General features: G+C 37.8%; 3 protein-coding genes across 3 annotated transcripts; 1 reads left to right on the forward strand and 2 right to left on the reverse strand.

Annotated features, from left to right (window-relative positions):
* The first annotated feature begins 1,607 nt into the window (after positions 1 to 1,607).
* On the forward strand, positions 1,608 to 16,236 carry LOC149899336 (uncharacterized). The gene is made up of 14 exons (XM_090114236.1): positions 1,608 to 1,951; positions 2,020 to 2,204; positions 2,509 to 2,655; positions 3,329 to 3,525; positions 4,070 to 4,218; positions 4,821 to 4,895; positions 6,286 to 6,413; positions 9,390 to 9,502; positions 10,034 to 10,239; positions 11,003 to 11,236; positions 11,937 to 12,205; positions 13,063 to 13,207; positions 14,238 to 14,392; positions 15,412 to 16,236. Exons 1-14 carry the CDS (start codon positions 1,904 to 1,906, stop codon positions 15,575 to 15,577), a joined length of 2,217 nt encoding a protein of 738 aa, XP_089970362.1. The 5' UTR covers positions 1,608 to 1,903; the 3' UTR covers positions 15,578 to 16,236.
* On the reverse strand, positions 6,901 to 8,293 carry LOC149899337 (uncharacterized). The gene has a single exon (XM_090114235.1). The coding sequence runs from the start codon at positions 8,200 to 8,202 to the stop codon at positions 7,063 to 7,065; it is 1,140 nt and encodes a 379-aa protein (XP_089970361.1). The 5' UTR covers positions 8,203 to 8,293; the 3' UTR covers positions 6,901 to 7,062.
* Positions 16,237 to 17,578: 1,342 nt separating the features above from the next.
* On the reverse strand, positions 17,579 to 22,536 carry LOC149899338 (GPN-loop GTPase 3). Its single transcript, XM_090114576.1, has 5 exons — positions 22,231 to 22,536; positions 21,794 to 21,990; positions 21,001 to 21,215; positions 18,202 to 18,307; positions 17,579 to 17,866 (listed from the first exon to the last, which is right to left on the reverse strand). The coding sequence occupies exons 1-5, from the start codon at positions 22,273 to 22,275 to the stop codon at positions 17,599 to 17,601; spliced, it is 831 nt and encodes a 276-aa protein (XP_089970702.1). The 5' UTR covers positions 22,276 to 22,536; the 3' UTR covers positions 17,579 to 17,598.
* Positions 22,537 to 23,316: the final 780 nt, after the last annotated feature.

Raw genomic sequence — 23,316 nt, forward strand, 5'->3', positions numbered from 1 at the left:
GCATTACTTTTTCTAGTGCTCGATTGTGCGAAGCGTTGCTGTAGTTGGAACATTCAACGTTAAGCATTATGCCGCTTAATGCGCTCTAGTGCTGTACAGTGCGACACAAAAGAGATGAAAATAAATGAGGGCGCCACCGTCGCTCATATAGCAACACTGATACTGCGACGCAAGCGATCTTGATACTATAGAATAAAAATCCAAAAATCTATATATATATATATAATCTAAAATAAATACCGCGATTTAAACCGTTATAATTGTTTCATTGTAGCAAAAGTGTAAATTTAAGACAAAAATACATTAGTATTTTAATTGACCTACCTAGGTCAAATTTTACTTAAATGTATTAGGAATTAGTTATTTTATAAAAATCGGTCAAGTGCTTAGACTGCAGAGGCGCACATAGAATCAAACATACAAACAAACAAGCATACATGCAGCTCAAACACATTACCCTCTTTCTGGGTCCGTCGGGTAGAAAAAAACAAGGCTATTTGAAAACCACATATTTTTATTTTTTTTGTAGATAAATTTTGTACATTAATATAATTCATCAAAATCTAAATATTCTACTCCTTCAAAGGACTGATCATCACTCTGTTTCGAAGTACTGGCAAGAGGGTACGGGGCATCTTCAGTATCTGTAAATATGATACAGTAAATATGATTTTTTTTCTTATGGTTTGATTAATAAATAGATAGATAGCTGTATGAAAACAGTTATCACTATACTATGTAGTAAAATCTAAACTAGGTACTTTATTTGAGGCTGGTTGGATTGGATATAACTTCTTGACTCAAATTGTGCTGGTCGCACTATAAAAACTAGTTTTTGTTTACATACAAATAACCTCAAATTAAATTGCGAAAACGTAATAATCGCCATACATACATACATTAAACACTCGTCACTAATGGAATATTCTATTTTACGTAGTACATGGTAGTACTGAGCAAAAATAAATGGAATCTCACCGGTATATTCTGCTGTACGTTTGTAAACGTTTTCCAAATCAGTCAATAAATTTCCAGCTTGAAATTCGGACAAACACCGAATAAAAACTTTACACACCACATCACGGACACCGCTACGTTTAACCTTTTTCATGATGTCTCCTTTTTTATTTAAATTTCTTGTTCTAAATAACAATTTTATCTCAATAATTCTCCACTTCACGAAAAAAACAACAAATTTTTATTCAACTTGACAGCTACATTGCCAATTCAGGGTTGCCAGGTAATGAAAAACGAATTAGTTCCAAAATAATTAATTTCATCTCTTTTATGTCGTACTATAATTGGAAAACGGGGAGTATGTACACCACAGAGCAAGTAATAACACACAATGCAGTACACTGGCCAACACTCTACAGCTATATTTAGTCCTGAGCAAATACAGGCTCTATTTTTTCTTCCTAGGAATAATTAAATTTGAATTTGAATTTATGCACGCGCGAACTAAGTCGCGTTCACAGCTAGTAAAATATATAAAACCACAGCACAAACACACTAGAAATCACCTAGAAATGTTTATAAATAAATTTGCGCTTTTCTTTGCTGGTTGACAAACATCAACTTCAGCCGGCAGCCCACAAGGCGACAACTGACATATTTTGACAAACTGTCAAATATGGAAGCCGCTAGCGTGTAGCCATCTTTTATTTACATAAAAATATTTAGATTTTAAATTGAATATTTACGTAATAAAAGCTTTCGCAGCTTGGGTTTTTGTGTTTTCGTATAAAAATAAATATTACTAACCATATTTTCTATTTAAAGTGATTAAATAGACATTGGACACTATCGTTCAAAATCCACCACCAATTTTTCGTTACGTACGCGCGCTGCGTGCAAACAGTACAATTGAATTTAAAATATCTTTAACCAATACACATTAATAATGTCTAACGTGGGCTATGACTTGGATACATCTGGTGGGCTTATGCCGGTGAGTTTATATTTCCATACTCAAATAACAATCGGTAATCACAATCTAACAAACGCTTCCTCTTTTAGTTGATTCGAGCGCTAATAAAGCCGCCTGACGAAGAGGTGACCACTCAGAAGACTAAGAAACCTCAACATCCGTATTACAAGCGTCCTGGAAAGGGCCATAATCATGATTCCTGCGACGCGTGTGGGGAAGGAGGTGATCTTATATGCTGCGATCGTTGTCCAGCCAGTTTTCACCTTGGTTGCTAGTAAGCAGAACAATTTTATACTTTGTAGCTTGTTTGTTGTGTAAATCCCTTGTTATAATGTGTTCACTTCCCCTGATATAGCTTGGAAATTTGTGTAACTGTGATAATTTATTTATTTATTTATTTATTTATTTATTTTGAAAACTACACAGCTTACAGTTTGACTTACTCTACTTATATCTATGATACAATACGCCAATTACGAGTTTTACAATTATTATCAATTACATGTATATATAAAAAAGTAATCAAATTGAATTCTGCACAATGAATAATTTGGCTTTAACATAACCTTACATTCTAGTGATCCACCATTAGACGAGAATGATATACCCTCTGGGCTCTGGCTGTGCAAGCAGTGTACTGCTAGCGATGACAAGCCAGCCAGCACGAGGTCCAGTAGGGCACAGTCCCCTGTGGACGCTAAGAATGATAGTGAGAAGAAATCTAGGTAAATATATAAAATAATTTTTATAAGTGAATAAATAACACAGCTCCACATAGTTGATTAGAATTATATTTTTTGAATATTATCTTAGGTTAAGGAGACAGATTGGTATGTTTTCTGCAGTTTCATGAAGTAAAGGGATCCGTTTCAATACAATACAAACAAAATACACTATGAAATAGTTTAATTTGGTTGTAATTTAGTTGTAAAAAGTTATCGTTTTAGTCACATTTTTAACAGATATTTGCTCATTCATGTGTTTTTTTATTATAATGAATTCAAAAAGCAAACTTAATGCTTAATAAAGTAAAGCAAACTAAAAAGTGTGAAAGTATTGTGTCTATGCAATATGATATAATAAAACATGGTGATAATCTTGTTTTAAATAAACTTAATTAACAAAAACATCTTGAAGTCACTATCAGCTTTGTTAGAAACTTTCTATTTACAAACACATTAATTGATATATTATAATGTACTAGCGGTCCGCCCCGGCTTCGCCCGTGGTACATATTTCGCAATAAAAGGTAGCCTATGTTCTTTCTCAGGGTCTAAAGATTATCTGTGCCAAATTTCATCAAAATCGGTCCAGTAGTTTATGCATGAAAACCATACATACAAACCTTTCCTCTTTATAATATTAGTATAGATTAATAACTTTTTTCATATTTAACAGACCACTCCGCAGTAACCGCAACTCTAAGAAGAGTAAAGATGAGAAAGAAGACACGGAAGAAGAGAAGAAGGAACAAGAAGAGAAGGAGCTGTCTCCAATGGAGATACTGGTTAAAGCGGCTAAAATCATGAATCCCAAGCAGTTTGATCTGCCGAGGGAAATGAAAGTGCCGTTTTTGTTCCCTGGTACTGATAAAGGTATGATTATAATTTTAAGTAACTAGATTTCCGCCCGCGGCTTCGCCCACGTTTTCAAAGAAAAACTTGCTTAATTCCCGTTCTTGTGGGATTTCGGGGGTAATATGTAGCCTATGTATTATTCTGAGTCTTCAGCTACCTACATACCAAATTTCATTGTAATTGGGTCAGTAGTATTCGTATGAAAGAGTAACAAACATCCATCCATCGTCACAAACTTTCGAATTTATAATATTGGTAGAATTAATGTAAGAAGAGAAAATTGTTGGAGTAGTTATATGTATTACTCATTGAAGAAATATAATTGTGTAGAATTTGTATCCCTATTGAGTTGATGTTTATCTTAAAATTATATTTGTGTTATAAGAGAAAATAAGGGAAATTAAAACAAGTTATTATTTAAGTTCGAATATTTTATTGACATACTACAATTATTATAGAAATAGTTTTATCCAACAAAATCTTCTTTAGTTGTTTACAAAGGACGTATTATGTGCTAAATTCACTCGATGCGCACATACTAATGAAAAGCAACCAATTCCAGAGGGCAGCAAGAATGGCAATGCATCCCTCGTGACTGTAGACTCATGGGGCTGCGTCCCACTACCAGCGAAGACATGCTACGTTTGCCAGTATACATGCAAGCTGGCACCGCTGCTGCAGTGTGACTATTGCCCCGCTCTGTTCCACCTGGTGAGTGAGTTGAGTTTCCAGCAGGTTTGCAGAGAAAGCAGTCAAATATGAGTAGTAGTAGTCAGTCGTATACTTTGGAAGGTTCTGCTAAGAATTCAAACTCAAACATTTATTCAATAAATTATGTTCAATTTTCTTTTGTAACGTGTTTTTAACTAATTACTATTGAACTACATATTTTAATGTATGGAAAATAGGAGTCCTGAAACACAGCGCAAGTTATATTGGGAGTCTGGGGTCTATATTTTGATGTTAGGAACCTTGTTCAATAAATTATTTTTATTTATTTTATAATTAGACTTCTTCTAGAAGCACTTTTGAATTGTCATAACATAGTTTAATTAGTTACCATCGATTTGGAAAGCAGTTTCAATGGAGAAGAACCGGTAAGAAACTCCGTAGTTGCTCTTTTAAAATCATGTCAATTATGTTATGAAGTTGTCATGGGGAGTTGTTACAAAGGTGTTGAAATAATCCAATATAATAGGCCTGACAATTTTTTTATTATAAGTAATAAATATTAGGTATATTCTACTTCACATATTAATTTGATATCAACATTTCATATAGCATAAAGTTAATAAAAAATGTATATTTTTCAGGATTGTCTCGATCCACCATTGACAGCATTGCCTACTGGACGTTGGATGTGTCCCAATCATGTGGAAAACTTTATTGTGAGTCACTTTGAATATTTCAATGGTAAAAGTTAAAGGGCTGACAAGACCAAATTGAAGTTATTTGAGCAGTTTTTTAAGAAAAGATATTTATTCTAACAAAATATAAACTAAAATATATGTTAATATTCATCATATTTCGAAGACCGTGGACGGACTCTGTACATAATTGGACGAAATCGGCTCGATAGAAAATAATTGCAAAGATTGGTCTTAAAATCATCATTAAACGATTCTATGTGTTTATTTTTTTGACGTACGGGTCTGCAATTTAAAACACGAAGTCAACATGTTCATACCTGAACCTCGAACGAGTCACATTTCGCATATGACCCACAATCCTTAAATCACATATTTTCTTATTATTTTCTTCTACGACCTGGCCCCGCCCAGTAACAGTAATATTGCGCTCTCTTTTGCGCACATTGTCCAATTGTATGAGAGTAAACGAGAGCGCAATCACTGTTAAATTTGGTCTTGTCAGTCCCATAACATGTTAGCATGTTCGGGTCTGACAGATTGTTTTGCAATTATTTATAGTGGAATAAACTAATAGATAAAGCTAATTGAATAGCACTATTAAATAGAGACAATTGGCTGCAATATATTTTGTATGTTACAGTAAAAAAAACATTTCTGATTTTCTAGTTGAAAGCACTTTTGACGCACAGTCTTTTTTGACTGATATTTGGAGTATGAACATTAATTATTCTATAAAGAATTAACATTACTTAAACAACAACAACTGCATTCGCCTTACATGCATACTAAACATTTTAACAATAAATAGAGAATTTTTAAGCTATTGCATAGCTTCTATCGCGGGCCTTGACTCAAGGGACCGAATCGAGAAATTCCGTAACGAAAAAACCTCACGCTCCCCACTCCGACGGGCTCGGAGGTGTGGCTTGAAGGCATGCTATGCAATAGCTTTACCGCGGCAGTCCCCGAGTGCCACACGTCTTTTTGAAGTGAAAACTTCTTTAGCGGCGTTGAGCACTTTTTCTGTAATGGGTATAAAATCTTAAACTCGCGTCAGGACACGTGACCTGATCGAAAAAGCGTATGACGGATGGATATCAAACATGCTCAACGTTAATAATCAAGTTTTCACTTCTGCTGGCACTCTCGGAGTGCAACCCGCCTTTTTTTACATGTTTTTTATATTAGCTTCACCTGTATGTTTGTAACCGACTTCTTTGGGCGCGATTTTGACCCACTTTAAACTGCCAGATTTCGTTCAAACTTTGTAGATTTATTGAGGACCGATGACAATACACTAATTTGATAAAATTATCTATTTTTTAGTTCGGTTTTCTATAAAAAGCGTGTTTTTTAGTTTTTTTTTAACTATTATTATTTATTAATCAACACCCTGTATATGTCTCAGGACTGGAAGCTAGTGCGCTCGATATCGGCGGTGGAGCGCGGCGCGCTGTGGGACCGGTTCGGCGCGCCGCTCGACCAGCACGCCGTCAAGGTGGACTTCATACGGCGCTCGCGCACGCACCGCCACCGGTACGTGTGCACGTGTTCTGTGGAACCCGGGATCCCGTAAAGTCAAATTAAAAGAAGAAAGAAAATACATTTAATCACAAATACAACATTTTAGCTGACAACTAATACATTAAATAAATAAATATTTCACGACAATTTTCACACACGGCACAATCTGATCCCATACTAAGCTTTCGCTTGTGTTATGGAAACCAGATGTCTGATAAACATACATATATAATTTTTAAATATATAATTAACACCCAGACACAGAGCAAACATCTATGTTCATCACACAAATATTTCAATCGAACCCACGACCTCTGGCTTGGAAGGCAGGGCCACTACCAACCAAGCCAACCGGTCAGATAAACATTTTAAGAACAATAAATAAATAAAAAAAATTACATTGGATAATCTTCAAGCCTTACATGGAACGCCTCAGAGCGAGGTAACGCCGCATGAGTCATGTTTTTTCGTGCGTGCAGCCGGCTCTATCGAATTTTTTTTTTTTTTTTTTTTTATTTATTTATTTATTTCAGGTAACAGACAATAAATTGTACAGACCCATATTATAAATACCTTACAGACTAACATACATATAATAATTTAAAACTAAACTAAATTAATACAAAACTAAGAATATATTAAGCACTACACTATACACAATTCACGGCACTGGCGGTGTCATATTGCGCTGAACGGGCTTTGGCTGGGTGTTGCGAAGCCGCCCGCGAAACCGCCGGAACACAACACCACGGGGCCAGAACTCCTCGCTCATGAAGGTCGACAGCTGCTCGCTCGGTACACGCACAACAAATGAATTAAAATTCAAATTGTTGCGCGGCTCCAGGCGCTGGACCCTCACGATAAACTTGGTCTTCACCCGCACATACTCCACTACATCAGAAGCTTGGGTAGAGTGGTGCAGGCGGGACACGTACAGCTGCGTCGTCGGTATGGCGGGCCGCAGCAGGTGGTTGTTACCGGTCGGGGCGGTACCGCACTTGTTGGAGGAGGGCTTCTTTTTCTTCTTCCTTTTCTCTACCTTGCCTTCCTCATCGAGTGGATGACTATTCGCGCTCGACAAGGGTGCCGCACGGCGCGGGGAGTCCCTGTGCTTAACGGGATCTCCATCTCGGGTGATATCTTGCCGCTTTACGGGAGGCTTGGCGGCAGCGGCCGCGTAACCAGCCGGTGTCGGGTTGGCTACACGTGGCGGGCTCTCCGGGGGAGGCGCGGGTCGGGCGGGGCGCGGCGTGACGCGGTCGACGGCCGGCGGCGTCGTCAAATTCGCTGACTCAAAAGTCTCACGTTGCGCTCCACGACGTGTGTTCACATTTGAAACCTCCGTTGACCTACATAATGAAATTGAATCGCGCAGGGCGACGACCTCATTACGCAGCTCGTTGATGGTGGATTGGGAAGCTCCAAATTTGAACTCCATCTCCTTTAGGGCCGTCCTTAAAGAAGTGATATCCTTAAGAAGGCGGGTGACGTCGACGTGGTCGAATGTGACGGGAGGCAGCTTACGCAAATCCTTCGCCACGAAAGTCGGCACGTCGTCCGGATCGGTCTCCTTGAACACCTTGATGATGTCCCGTAGACTTCTCTCTCCCTTCTCGTCCCTCCTGCGAGACGGCATCCTGTCGGCCATATTCAATGCCGAAAAGAGAAGTGATTTGGCGTCACGAATCTCTTCCTCCGTAAAATTGCTCGTGCAAATTTGTTCTATGCTAACTTCATCCATGACATCCAGCTGATACTGCAGGAATGCCAGGACTTCATTAGGCACAAGCGTAGCGCTCATTGTTACGAGCGAAAACTTCGATAATAAAAAATATTAATTATTTATTATGCATATTCTGCACAGCGCAATGCGTCCGCTTTGGAGCGCGCATTGCACTAGACGAGATTATAAGACGTTGTCACGTCAAAAAGCGTGACCGTGCTAGACAATCCTGGCGTCGATCGGAGGCTAGGGCGATTGGGTTGACGTGGCCAGAGATGAAGAGCGTAGCCCAAGACCGAACGCGATGGTGACGCACTGTGGATGCCCTCTGCCCCATATAGGGGCCATAGGACCTTAAGTCAAGTCAAGTCAATTAATAAGTTTCCTAGTAACTTTTGACTGAAAGTAATTTAGGGCTGATTTTTCAATGCTTGGACAAAACTTCCCCGTCCAATAAAGTATTACACGATGATATTCAAATGTCACGTAAACTGTCAACGGGCAATTAAAATACGTTTTTAAAATGGTAGTTTTATACATTATTCGACGAATAAGTTTTAACCAAGGATTGAAAAATCAGCCCTTAATCGCAGACACTACCCAACAGAATCGAAATTCTCAAAATTTAATTTCAAAATATGTATTATCATATTATAGAAATTTTATTTTTACCAACGCATTTCCATTTGGTATTTGTCTATACAAATATTATAAAGAGGAAAGGTTTGATTTTTTGTTTGTTTGTTTGTTTGTATGAATTGAATAGGCTCCGAAACTACTTGGCAGATTTGAAAAATTCTTTCACTGTTGGAAAGCTACATCATTTCTGAGTGACATAGGCTAGGTTTTATCCCGGAAATCCCACGGGAACGGGAACTATGCGGGTTTTTTTTTGAAAACGCGGGCGAAGCCGCAGGCGGAAAGCTAGTATATCTATAAATGTTATCTATTTATTCATGTAATCTTATAGTTTTGGAAGTGTACTTCTTTTTAGGCTCAAATATTTACAATCTCGAAAAAAAAATTTTTTTGAAGTGAAAACTCCTTTAGCGGCGTTGGGTATAAAAATCTTAAACTCGCGTCAGGACACGAGGCCTGATCGAAAAAGCGTAAGACGGATTTTTTTTTTTAGCCCTTATATTCCATGCGTAAGACGGATACCATTCCAAAATATCAAACATGCTGAACGTTAATAATCAAATTTTCACTTCTGCCGGCACTCCCGGAGTGTGTCTTTTTTTTTAATAATGCTTATAACATTTCAGAGTACCACGCGGTATCCGCGGTCGAGTGGTAGTACCGCGCATGGTGAGGATGCACTACAGAAAACCACCACCATTGCTACCAGCGAGACGAGAACATGTTAGGTGCAGGAATGGTGAGAATTATTTAATCTATATATATTATGTATAAAAGAAAGTCGTGTTAGTTACTTCACTTATAAGTTATAACTCAAGAACGGTTGAATCTGTTTAGCTGAAAATTGGCAGTGAGGTAGTTTAGAGACAGGAGAAGCACATAGGATACTAAATATGTACCACGGGCGAAGCCGGGGCGGACCACTAGTTATTTATAGTTTATTGCTCATAAGCTGCTCATCAAAGAAATTTCGAAGAAAAAGTCAAATGTAATACTTTGTTCAAGTGAAAAAAAAGATTGTCAAATTTATTCACGACGACTTATGACATCACGTTAGTCTTATTATTTGCTCATGTAAAAGCAAGTATTTGACACTTAAAATTTGGAAAAATGTTTTCTTCCTCTCTTTAAACCAGAGGAAAATTAAAATGTAATGAAAATCTATGAAATGGCTAGTTTTACATAGGCTGATACGTTTTAAATCGTATAGTTAATTTATGTTTTAAGGAATAACTTTATTTATAATTTTCATAATTATATCATTTTTCAGTGGCAAAAACGCGCAACCTTTCCGACTCAGACACGGACAACGAAGAAACACCAGAAATAGAGCGCACACACAAAATCTGCCTCAACACAGAGTGCCCCAAGTACACGGATAGCGGGGACTGCCCCATGGAAAAGCCAAAGCTAAAGGGAGTCAGCGAACAAGATGCGGAGGATGATCTAAAAGCTATAGGAGAAGCTGAAGATACGGTAAGTGATAATAAAGGGGCAATCTTCAGGGGCAAAGTTGTCTCAACAACAAGTGCCCCAAGTATACGGATAGTGGGGACTGCCCCATGGACAAGCCAAAGCTAAAGAGAGTCAGCGAACAGGATGCGGAGGATGATCTAAAAGCTATTGGAGAAGCTGATAATGCGGTAAGTGCCAGAAATAGCGCAATATTTTCAGGGGCAAAGTTGTCTCAACACAGAGTGCCCCAAGTACACGGATAGCGGGGACTGCCCCATGGAAAAGCCAAAGCTAAAAGGAGTTAGCGTTAACAGGATGCGAAGGATGATCTTAAAGCTATAGGCGAGGCTGAAGATACGGTAAGTGGCAATAAAGGGGCAATCTTATTGAAATATTTGGTCATAGTCATATATGCAAATTAATTTGTACAAAAAATTAATACAAAATAGAACACCATGTATAATAAATCTTTCACTAACTTGTAAAGGAGAAGTATGGCAACGTCGCAGTATCTTGTTGAACAGCGCAGTGTTGATTGGAGTGAGGCCTATAGTTAATTGTCCATGTAAGATACGTGACGCATAACGTAAATGCATTCTTTTATATTTATTAGTTTATTATTTGTTAGTCTTATTCGTCTGTCTATAATAGGCTTTATTTTTTTCAAGTCATTTTACTGTTTCTTTTCCTTTATTGGTGCGAAATAACCATGTTGTCTAAGTCTAATAAATATTTGTCACACTTTTACGAAAGTTTCTACAAATATTTCACCTTTCTATTACAGGAGATAAAATCCGACAAATCCACATCGGACTCGGACTCGGACATCGACACTTACTCCCTACGAGCCAAGCGTCGAGCCAGCACTGCCAGTCCCAGTGTGAAGGGCAAGCGGGAGGAGAAGCTGAGCCTGCGCGCGGGGGGGGAGGTGGACGAGCTGCTGGCGGTGGTCGAGCGGCAGCTGGACAAGCTCGACGAGCGGCTCGTGCGCGTGCTCGCCTGGCAGCGGCTGCAGGAGGTATAACATGTCAATATTATTAGCATTGAGCCCCGAACGGACCGATCTGTGATAATACTGTGATTCCGGGGCCTGAGTTATTAAAGTTATACTCATTTTGCCAGATTTTGTGTTATGATAAAAAAATTGGTTGTCTGTAAAGTCGGTTTACTGACGATAGTTGAACGTGACAACGTCTTAAGACCGATGGTGCCTCTTTGTCACTCGTTCTGCGCTCTCGCTTGCACTTCAAGCCTTACATGGAACGCCTCAGAGCGAGGTAACGCCGCATGAGTCATGTTTTTTCGTGCGTGCAGCCGGCTCTATTGAATTATAAGACGTTGTCACGTCAAAAAACAATGAGACAAGGTGCTATAACGTCTGATTTATTTTAATTTATATATGTGATACAGCGGATAATATGTGTAGATATTAGTACACTCATGTTTATAAATGCTAGATAACCGATATTGCTAGATAGATAATTTGGAAATTCTTAAATAAATAAATTGATGCTTGTCCCAGCATTGCTAGATATGTAAATTTATCTATGTTACTTCGTATAGACGTAGCTTTTTTAAGTCGATCGATAATCGAATTTTTCCCTAATGTAACAGTAATTTATGGTACTACTACTCGTACTTTGTACTTTTTATTTTTGTCCAATTATTATGCTACTTATTGTTCAATAAGTCTTTTCTCCAATGAAGTATATGTGCAGGTGGCGCTAGGCGAGCGTGTATCCGGCCGCTGGCAACACTCGCACCCCGCCCTCAGCGCGGGCTTCGCCCTCGGGGCGGGCAAACACCTCGCCCGGCTCGGGGTCCGACTCGCCCCTCGCCCCTCGGACCTGCTCGCAAGGGCTGATAGAGAACGTATAGCCAGACTCGTGTGGGGACCCGCCCCTACAGTGACTAAGGCTAAGCCTAAAGAGAATGAAGTGCAGGCCCCTGCGTGTGCTGCCATTACACGGTTGAGGAGTGTTGCTAGGTAAGATGAGTGTACCCCCCCTCTAATCTACTTGCAAGAACTGGGGACCCGCCCCTCCTCGGTTCTGCCTTAGTCACTACTAAGGCAGAACCGGTGCCCAAAGAGAATGAGGTTCAGGCCCGTGCGTGTGCGGCCCATGCGACGGCGCCCCGGCCCTCCCGACCTACTCATGTTGCAACAATTTTTATTCATACACAAGACAATTATTATTAAAAAAACAAAATACCCGACTGCACACTAAAAAAATATTATTATGTCTTTATCCCGTGGGACTTTTAGGATAAAATGTATCCTATGACACTCCCGTAATCAAGACAAATCTAACGATACCTCATACATCAAAACCCATCAAGCCGTTTAGGCTACAGGTGGTCACAAAGGAAAAGACATACATACATACTTACATACACTCGAAAAACATTACCCTCCTTCTTTGGCAGTCGGGTAAAAAAGTCAATTCTAGCCAATAAGTACTGGCCGCTGCCGCGGCGCGCAAGCTCGGCACTTACAATGTTAGGTACAGATCGAAATACTTTCTATTTTTACTGTAAAAACTACCTACTTAAAATAATAAATCGTATAGTACGCGTGTTGTGGTAAGCTGTGGTTTAGTGGCGTTATGAACGATTTCACAAAGCACTGTAAGCTATTTTTTTCGCTCATTTAGCAATTTATATCTTTGAACATATTATCCATTAGTAGGTATGTATCAGAACCTAACCTTAAAATCGTGAAAAACAAGTAAAAGGATACAAACGAACTATATTGAATAATAGCATCCATAAATACTTTTAGAATGTCATGTACCATTTTATTCTATCCAATAATTTATTCCTTTACACCTGTTTCAATTTTAGCAAAACGGGTGACGTCACACTGGGTGAAACAATTCCGATGCGACTCTCGTCTCTGACAATCGGCACGCACGGCGAGTGCGGGCTGCAGCTCGACCCGACTTGCCGACACGCGTCTGGCCGACACGCTATTATATTTAGAGATGAGGTAAGAAAATATAATCAATAAAAAAATTATAATTTTACTCATTATCTACTATTGGGTAATTTCTATTTTTTGTCACTCACTACAAAAATAATTGTTATAGTAAACATTTTTATATAAAAATTATTTTTTCTTTCGAAGAAATGTGCATTTACCGTTACGGTGCTTCTACACTAATAATTTGCGAGGATGTTTAGCGAGGAATGTGTTTGTAAATATCCAATAGTAGAGATTGTCTAATCTAAAAATGAACGCCCCTCCACTATACTTAATTGTTTCAATGTGTGAGGACAAACTCTCTCGCGCACCTGATTTGTAAACTAATCGGGCGATCAGTTCAGGTGCCTAGCATTGTATGGCGGGGAGAGCGCGCTATGTACGGAATGACACGTCCGTTGTGTCGTGCATCGCGTCATTTATGCACTAGTTGGTCAACTGGTGCTGTCGTTCGGGCATGAACTGGACTGGAGGACTGAACGACCAATGAGGCAGACCAATTTGTGTGTATTGCGTCTATACACGTACTTTGAATGTGAGCGTAAACACAGTGGAGGGGCGTTCATTTTTAGATTAGACAATCTCTACCGCTTCAAACTTTAAGCTAAATGAAGCGATATGATTGGTGCTTTACAAACACATTCCTCGTTACACATCCTTGTATAGGTGGAAAAGCACCCTTAAGCTTTTGCTAAATGGTTCGGTATAATATACCAAATCTAACTTATGTATTGGAATCGTTATTTTTTGTGAAATAATGTTTTAAATTGCTATAGTAGGTCCTAATCAACAAAAAATATGTTCAGCTGTTTATTATGACGTGATAACGTTTTTAAAATCGTTTTAGTCGGGTGACATCAGAAACTTGTGTCACACCAAAACCTCACGAGCGCGATCGCAGGTATAACGAGAGAGAGACGGACCGTTCTCCCGTCTCATCTCGAGCGCTGCCACCAATAAGACGTTATCACGTAAACATCTCGATCGTAAACCTACTTTACAAACAAACAATTTTTTATTTTATATTAAATACCAGGTGACTAACCACTTCGAGCTGATCAACTACTCGGAATGGGGTAGCTGTGTGAACGGGGTGATGTATGCCAGTGACCTATCACACTATGGTGATGAGCCGGAGGAGAAGAATGGTGAACTAGCCGGGCTCATTAAGAAGACCAAGCCAGCGTTCAAGTGAGTTGCATTTATTGTGTACTAGCTTACCGCCCGCGACTTCGCCCGCGCAGTCAAAGAAAAACCCGCATAGTTCCCGTTCCCGTAGGATTTCCGGTATTGCGTCATTTTCCCGGGATAAAAAGTAGCCTATGTCCTTTCTCGGGTATCAAAATATCTCCATACCAAATTTCATGCAAATTGGTTCAGTAGTTTAGGCGTGATTGAGTAACAGACAGACAGACAGAGTTACTTTCGCATTTATAATATTAGTATGGATTTAAAACGTGTGATCTGACTCACATTAGTGATAAGTCAGAGGTGATGAACGGTGATCTCATTAAGAAGACAAAGCCAGCGTTCAATTGAGTTGGTATTATGGTAATTTGTAGTGACATGGTTAGTAATTTAAGACTAGTGATCTATCACACTATGGTGTTAAGTCAGGTGAAGAACGGTGAACTAGCTGGGCTAATTAAGAAGACAAAGCTAGCGTTCAAGTGAGTTGCATTTATCATAGTTAAATAAAGTTAGTTATTAAAGATAAGTGGCATATCACACTATGGTGATGAGCCAGTGGTGAAGAACGGTGACGAAGAATAATAAATAGATAAGCACGAAATAGAAGCAATTTATATTTCACATATTCTATTTTGTATCTAATTTTTAAATATCAGTGACACTAATCAGATTCATTTTACTTATCTCTATTAGAGAATGATCACGTTTATACCTACTATCACGCATTACAGATTATCTATGACATTATTAAAATTTGCTAAATGGAAACGAATCTTCTATATATTATAAAGGCGAAAGTTTGTAAGTATGGATGTATGGACGTTTGTTTCTCTTTCACGTAAAAACTACTGAACCGATTACAATGAAATTTAGCACACATATAGAGGGTAACTTGGATTAACACATAGGATAGGTTTTATCCCGGAAATCCCACGGGAACGGGAACTATGCGGGTTTTCCTTTTAAAACGCGGGCGAAGCCGCGGGCGGATATCTAGTAAAACATATTATGCTTCACAGGTTAAACGGCGCCCTAACCGCGCCCTCGGGGCCTGCGGATTGTGCGTGTGGGACCGGCGCTCCGCCCTCCGCAGCTTGGGAGGGCTCCGCGCTAGTGCCCCACGGCGCCCTACTGCAGTTTGGCTGTTTGCGATACGTGTTTAGTATAACTGACCCACGTCGCTAGTGTTTGGCGCCCTAGTCTCAGTGGAGATTAAATTGTTATTTAAGAGTGGAAACAACTGCTTATATGCGGCGTTAGTGTGGTGTTAATGATTAAACATAATAAGTGTGAGGTGAAAATGGCGCCCTACTACAGTTTGTTAACGATACGTGTTTAGTATCACTGCATCGCATCGATATAATGGTAAAGGTAATGGCGCCCTAACCGCGCCCTGGGGCTGCGATCGAGTTTACTTGTGCAGTGTAGACTTAATAATTTAATAACTAATAAAAGCGTCGCTAATGTGTGTTGTAGAAATGGCGCCCTAACCGCGCCCTAGGGTCTGTCAAGCCAAATTGCGCATGAGATAGACTCGCTCTTGTGTAATTCTGGTAACTGGCGCCCTAATAACGCCGTAGTGCCTTTGGGCCTCAATGGAATCCTAATTGTGTGTGAAATTATTTTTGTGACTTTTCTATAGACATTGCATGTATGACAAAAACTGTGCTCCATTTCTATTTCTATTTTTGGAGATTGGTTATTTCTAGTTAGTTATTACTTATTATGTTAATATGTTATTTTAAATAGTTTTCGATAAAATTGTGAATGCACTTTGCACGTATAAATAATTGGTATTGGTAAAGATTGAAATTTAGAAATGCAACAATAAAATGGATAGAGAGATACAGTAAAAGTTCCTTATTCGCGGGGTATATGTTCCATAAATATGCCGCGAATACAGAAACCGTGAATACGGAATAGTAATTTATATGGGATTATAGGGGATACGTTCCTACTTCCTAGGTGACAATTGAGATTTTTTTCGTGTCGAAAGTTTCGACGAGTTTCGACTCGAAACTCGTTTCTCATTTTTTTTAGTTGACAATATAAACTAGGAAGAGTGCAGTAGACGTTACTCGAACACAATTTTTGTAGGCAAACTTGTAATAAGATCTATTTTACTTTCTTATTAGTCCATTTGACAAGGATATTGGGTTAGATACCTATTGGAATAATTTTATTATTATATATGTACTTATTAAATCCGCGAATAAAAAAATTTTTAGTCGCGAATATAGAAATTGGGTCGCATTTTTTTAATCCGCGAATAGTGAAAACGCGAATAAAGGAAGCGCGAATAAGGAACTTTTACTGTATAGCGTATTTGCAAAAAATACATTGAAACAGAAAATAAGTTTTTTTTTGTTGCATAATTTAAACATTGTTCAACTCTGTGGTCTATGATTTATATAAATAGTTTAATTTTGGATTTTTAACCGACTTCAAATAAAAGGTACCTAAGTATTTAAGTAATAAAGATAATTTTTGATCTATGGTTATTCCCTTGCAAAATAAGTTATACTTACACAGCTTGACTAGGCGTAAAATATTCTGTAAAAATATTTGAAATGAATACATGTATGAGTATAAAAGATATGCCTTAATTTTAAAATAAGTTTTTCATTTCCTATTTATAGATTTAATTATTATTATACTTTAGTTAGGAATTGCTATCAAATAAAATAAATTAAAAATAATTTCTGGTTTTCATTTAAAATTAAAATATATAATTTGGTATATCTGTTAACTGTTTCATTAAAATATGTACCTACATGTATGATTTTAATGACTGAAAATTTCGCAAGCCGTGGACAAAAAGTGGTAAGTATACATTTTTAAAGAACAATATAATTCATGGCGAATAATGCATGTTTCCAATCTTGAATAGAGGTCGAATTTTTTCTATTCTTTAAAATGTTATTTATAAAGCACTAGCGGTCCGCCCCGCCTTCGCCCGTGGTACATATTTCGCAATAAAAGGTAGCCTATGTTCTTTCTCAGGGTCTAAAGACTGTCTGTGCCAAATTTCATCAAAATCGTTTGAAAGGTTTAAGCGGGAAAGCGTAACAGACAGACAGACAGAGTTACTTTCGCATTTATAATATTAAGTAGGGATTTGAATGTCATGTAGTTAAAACAAAATATCAAAGTGGTAAGTAATGTTCTATTGAAATAAAAAAACAGTTTCAAATCAACACTTTATTTCACGATTCGTCTTCCTCAGGGTCTGGTTCGTCAAAATCTCGTATTTTAACATCAGCATCATCACCATATTGTATTATATTATCTATGGTTATTAATATATTATCTATGCTTTCTTCATCCTTTATAATTAGCGGGTAAAAGCGAACTAGACCAAAGTTTTCAATAACTTCGCCGATTGCTTCTGTGAGTTTTGCGTATTTCTCGTGCCATCGAGAATTGACGTTCCTCATGTTTGCTAGTATTATATGGGGGTCGGGGTCTAAGTAACTGGAAAAAAATAATAATTTTCATATTATTTAATGTTAAACTTACCTACTAGCTACTAGTACTCTTTGTGATACAGTTTAAAGAATAAAACAGAAAGCCATGAACTATTTTTGAATTATATTTCCTTAAAATCAGGTCTGAATTGATAGAATTAGAATTTTTTGCTCAGAATATAACAATACTCTCTTTTTACAATAATGAATACTGATATACCAACATTCTTAACCTTACAGGTAAAAATATCTTTCCAACATCCCTAAAATTATTTTAAATAAATAATATGTTATATAATAAACAATAAATAATTGTAAAAACTAAAAAGATAATGTACTTACTTATCAAGTTGTCTCCTTGCTGATTTACTCAGTAGATCCATCTTTGTTATAATATTAACATGCGGCAGTTCGAAGTTCACCATCACACTGAGAGCAGCCATTGTTCCTGCAAAATGATAAAATAAAAATATACATTATTATTTCTAAATTACTATTATGTTTTGGGAGTTTATTAGAACTTATTTTTTTAAATACCTATTCTATCACTAGCTGTGCCGCGCGGTTTCACCCGCGTGGCTCTGCTCCTATTCGTCTTAGCTTAATAATATATAGCCTATAGCCTTCCTCGATAAATAGGCTATCTATCTCAGTAATAGAGTACAGCGACGTAAATTTAGCAACAGACCACTTCGTCACACTTTTAAATAATGCCATATTAGAAAACTCGTCCATTGTTAAAGTACCTAACAAAAAGGGGATTCATAAGCCATGGATTACTACAGGCCTACTGAGATGTATACGCAATAGGGACAAATTGTATAAAAAACTAAAATAGAAACCTGATGATGAATCACTTAAATTAATCTACAAAAGATATAGGAATTTCTGCAACGCCCTACTAAAGAAGCAAAAAAGAAACTACGAAAAACAAGAAATTGAAAAAACTAAAAATAATAATAAAAAATTGTGGGATGTCATTAAAAATATATGTTACACAAATAAAAGATCAGAGTCCGATTCAGCGCTAATTGATAAGAACAACCCGAAAAATAGTGTTGATCATGTTAACAGTTACTTTATAGGTGTTGGGAAAACTTTGGCGGAGAAGATTATCAGTAACCATAATAAACCTGACATTTATGAGAATGTACACTCTCAAATATCCAAATCGTTTGTCCTGCTTCCAACTGATATTACAGAGATTGAACATATCATTATGGATCTAAGAGAAGATGCTGCGGTGGGAATTGATGACATATCAGGCAAAATCATAAAACGTTACATCAAAGTAATATCGCTCCCACTTTCACACATCTGTAACTTATCATTTATCACCGATATTTTTCCACAGGCTTTTAAGACTGCACTAGTTAAACCAATCCACAAAGGTGGAGATATAGACTCTATTACAAATTACCGGCCAATTTCTATTCTCCCCACTCTATCTAAGATCTTGGCACGCTTGATCAATAAACGCCTGATGAACTTTTTAGAGTCTAATGAATTACTTTCACCAGGACAATATGGCTTTCGGTCAGGTAGGTCGACTGACGATGCTGTTCACGAACTAACCAATAACATTGTTTGCAATTTGGATAAGAAAAAGAAATGTATTGTGGAAAACCACAATACATTTCTTTTTCTTATCTTAAAGCCTTAAGGAAAACCTTGACCTAGCCAAGGCCTTTGACACCGTATCAATACCACTCTTGATACTTAAGTTAGAAAGGATCGGTGTCAGAGGCCTTCCATTACAATTACTGGGAGATTACTTAAAACATAGAAAGCAGCGTGTAAAAATACGCGACAATTGGGTTAGCGATGAACTACTTGTGCAGTACGGTGTCCCTCAGGGTAGTGTTCTTGGACCTAGCTTATTTCTTGTGTATTTAAACGATTTATGCCAACTTCAACTGGACCATGGTAAAATACTGTCTTTTGCAGACGACACAGCACTTTTGTTCACGGTTGACTCATGGACAGAAGTGTTTCAAAGTACACAAAAGGGCTTTGATCAGATTTGTGAGTGGCTAAAATGTAATGTTTTAACGTTAAATGTGGATAAGACTAAATATATTGCCTTTGCATCAAAAAAAAATCTTCCGCCTGTAAGTTACAAAATTACCTCACATACATGCACAACTATCACTAACCTTACCTGCTCTTGTCCTCCTATTCAAAGAACTGACACTATCAAATATCTTAGAGTTTACTTGGATCAAACTCTCACATTTAAGCCTCACATTGAAATTTTAGTTACACGGTTTCGCAAACTGATATATATGTTACGGCTAAAGGTAGGTGAGAACATAAACTTAAGATTAGCCGGCTAAACTTAGGTTTATTTTCGACGAGGTGTTAATGTTAGTTTGTTCTATCTTTAGCCGGCTAAACTTAAGTGTAACCGCAGGCCCGTGGCTAAAAATGTCGGGGTGGGTAGATTTGGTTACTATAATACATGTAAGGAACAGGGCGAGTGTTTTCTGGCACTTCGCCGGCTGCTGCCGCAGCACGCTCGCTGCGCTCGCTCGGCTCGTGCGGGTCTTAAGAGTTCTAACCTAACCTAACCTAGCCACCAGCTTTCTGCCCTGAGTCGGGGTGGGTAGATTTGGTTACTATAATACATGTAAGGAACAGGGCGAGTGTTTTCTGGCACTTCGCCGGCTGCTGCCGCAGCACGCTCGCTGCGCTCGCTCGGCTCGTGCGGGTCTTAAGAGTTCTAACCTAACCTAACCTAGCCACCAGCTTTCTGCCCTGAGTCGGGGTGGGTAGATTTGGTTACTATAATACATGTAAGGAACAGGGCGAGTGTTTTCTGGCACTGTGCGGGCCCCTCAAGCCCTCCACCGGCCCGGCGCTAACCAAATCTACCCACCCCGACATTTTTAGCCACGGGCCTGCGGTTACACTTAAGTTTAGCCGGCTAAAGATAGAACAAACTAACATTAACACCTCGTCGAAAATAAACCTAAGTTTAGCCGGCTAATCTTAAGTTTATGTTCTCACCTACCTTTAGCCGTGACATATATATTTAAAATATTGAGACATATTGCTGATTTCCGGACAATTAAAATGGTATACTCAGCTCTATGTCATTCAATCATTAATAAAACCTTTCACATTAAAATTAAAACATACCTGACATAAACTTAGCCCCATCGAGCATAAACTGAGAATCGATCAAGAACACAACGCATATCCTAAAGTTCCACTTTTCTAGCTGATCCACGAGCCTCTTGATAACAGGTAAGTGTGTGTATAACTCAATTTGTCCCGGACAATCAAATAATATGTAATCATCATCCACATCACCTAGTTGTTCTTCTAACCAGTCACAGTTTTCTAATAATGTTCTGGAAGTAAACAAAATTTATTAAGATGTGTCTACTTGGGTTTTCTGTCATAAAAAGTAGAATCTGATTCATAGAACCGACCAATGTACAAATAATATTTGTCTTAAATCAGTTTGTTCATCTTAAATATTAATTTATAAATTAAATGGTAAATGCTTTATCATAAATGAGAATTTGGATACAAGTGTATGAAATTTTGTTTAAAAGATACCTAGTTTAAATAAAAGCTAATACTATTTATAAGACTTTCATAATATGATATTACATTTCATAATTGGTGATTGGACACAATGACAAATATTTAAAGACTTACACATTGAAACTATACTTTACTAGCCGCTCCGCGCGGAATCACCCCCGTGGCTCCGCTCCTGTTGGTCGTAGCGTGATGATATATAGCCTATAACCTTCCTCGATAAATGAGCTATCTAACACCGAAAGAATTTTTCAAATCGGACCAGTAGTTCTCGAGATTAGCGCGTTCAAACAAACAAACTCTTCAGCTGTATAATATTAGTATAGATTAAACTAATCACTTAAAACTATACAATATACAGTCTAGGGGTCTAGCTACATACTCCATACAAAACACAAGTCCCCCATTCGGCCCAAACTGCAGTTCCTCGTCTTCCATAGCATCATCTAGGTGTATTAACTCCCTGATATCCACTAGAGGCTGATAGTCAAAGTGTTCCGCTGCAGGGTCCAGATTCACTACCTCTATGAGCCTTTTGGAGTCGGTAGCGTGTTTCACCATTGTGGAACAGTAGGTGGACTGTGGAAAACGTATTTATGGTAAAATTCTCAGAGATAGGCATTTTAGTTTTAGTTTTACTGAAGAACATTTGGTTTCATTTATATAGACATGCTAGTCTATATTAATAACTCTTATGTATTGTGGAGTTTTTATTAATTATCCTCAGAGATAAAATAGGAATTAACATCAATTAAGAACCTATTTTTTAGTACGTATTACGTTGGTAAACGATAGAACGATTATTTGATTTTAACTTACTTTTCCACTGCCTGCAGGCCCAACAACCAACTGTGCGTAACGCATTTTTATTAAAATTATTGAATAAACGAGGTGATATTTATTTCATGTACAAAATGTGTAAAAACTACAAATTCGCCATACGTAACTTTCAAATTATTAAAATCAACATTGATTATTCTATTCCTCAATGGGTTAATATTTCTTCTTAGAATAAATATATGTATATGCAATCACACTTTATTTTATTACATGCGCCGCTATTTTGTTTGCACCCAAATTCCAAAACATGTTTTACAATTTGCAAATCTCTTGCAATATCCCTTGCCAGTGTTGCCAACAGAACTGGCCCTAATGTCGCCGTTTTTCATGCATGAAGTAGCCTAAAATCGCCGAATTTCAGTTGAAGTAGCCTAAAGTAGCCTAAAGTAGCCCAAACACCAAAATATCAATATGAATAAAATAAAATGTAGTTTTCATCAATTTATCTATATATTTACTTACTTGCTAATATTATAAGACTGAGGAGTTTGTTTGTTGAACGCGCTTATCTCAGAAACTACTGGTCCTATTTTAAAAATTCTTTCGGTGTAAGATAGCCCATTCATCGAGGAAGGCTATAGGCTACCTATATATCATCACGATAAGGCCTAAGACCAACAGGAGCGGAGCCACGGGGATGAAACCGCGGAGCGCAGCTAGTTTATGATACGTTCCAGTGTGATAAATAGACATAAGCCATCTTTAAAACACGCTATGAGCTCTGTGGCTATGAGCGTTACTCCCGTTCAACGCGTACCGGCCGGCGGCCACAGACATGCCACAGAGCAAGAATTAATATAGGTAGAACCGGCCGGCCGAAAAAAAAGCTGTATTTACTATTTAGAGTAATTTTAAATAATTTGTTGAAAAAAAATACAGATTTGTTAACTAAAACTTTATTATCATATTCTTAAGGCTGCAGTCTAGCAAAATTGCGTTTTCAACAAGTTATTTGACAATTTTTTCCCGGCTAATGAAATGATAAACTGAATTTTTTTTTCTTGTTTATCAATTAGTGTTATATACTCAATGCGCGTGAATTTTTTCACATTTATAAAGTTACTT

Source organism: Colias eurytheme, chromosome 21 (assembly GCF_061535395.1).
Source record: "Colias eurytheme isolate Ceu_HAF_F1 chromosome 21, ilColEury1 Martin Lab GWU primary, whole genome shotgun sequence".
Taxonomy (NCBI): Eukaryota; Metazoa; Arthropoda; class Insecta; order Lepidoptera; family Pieridae; genus Colias; species Colias eurytheme.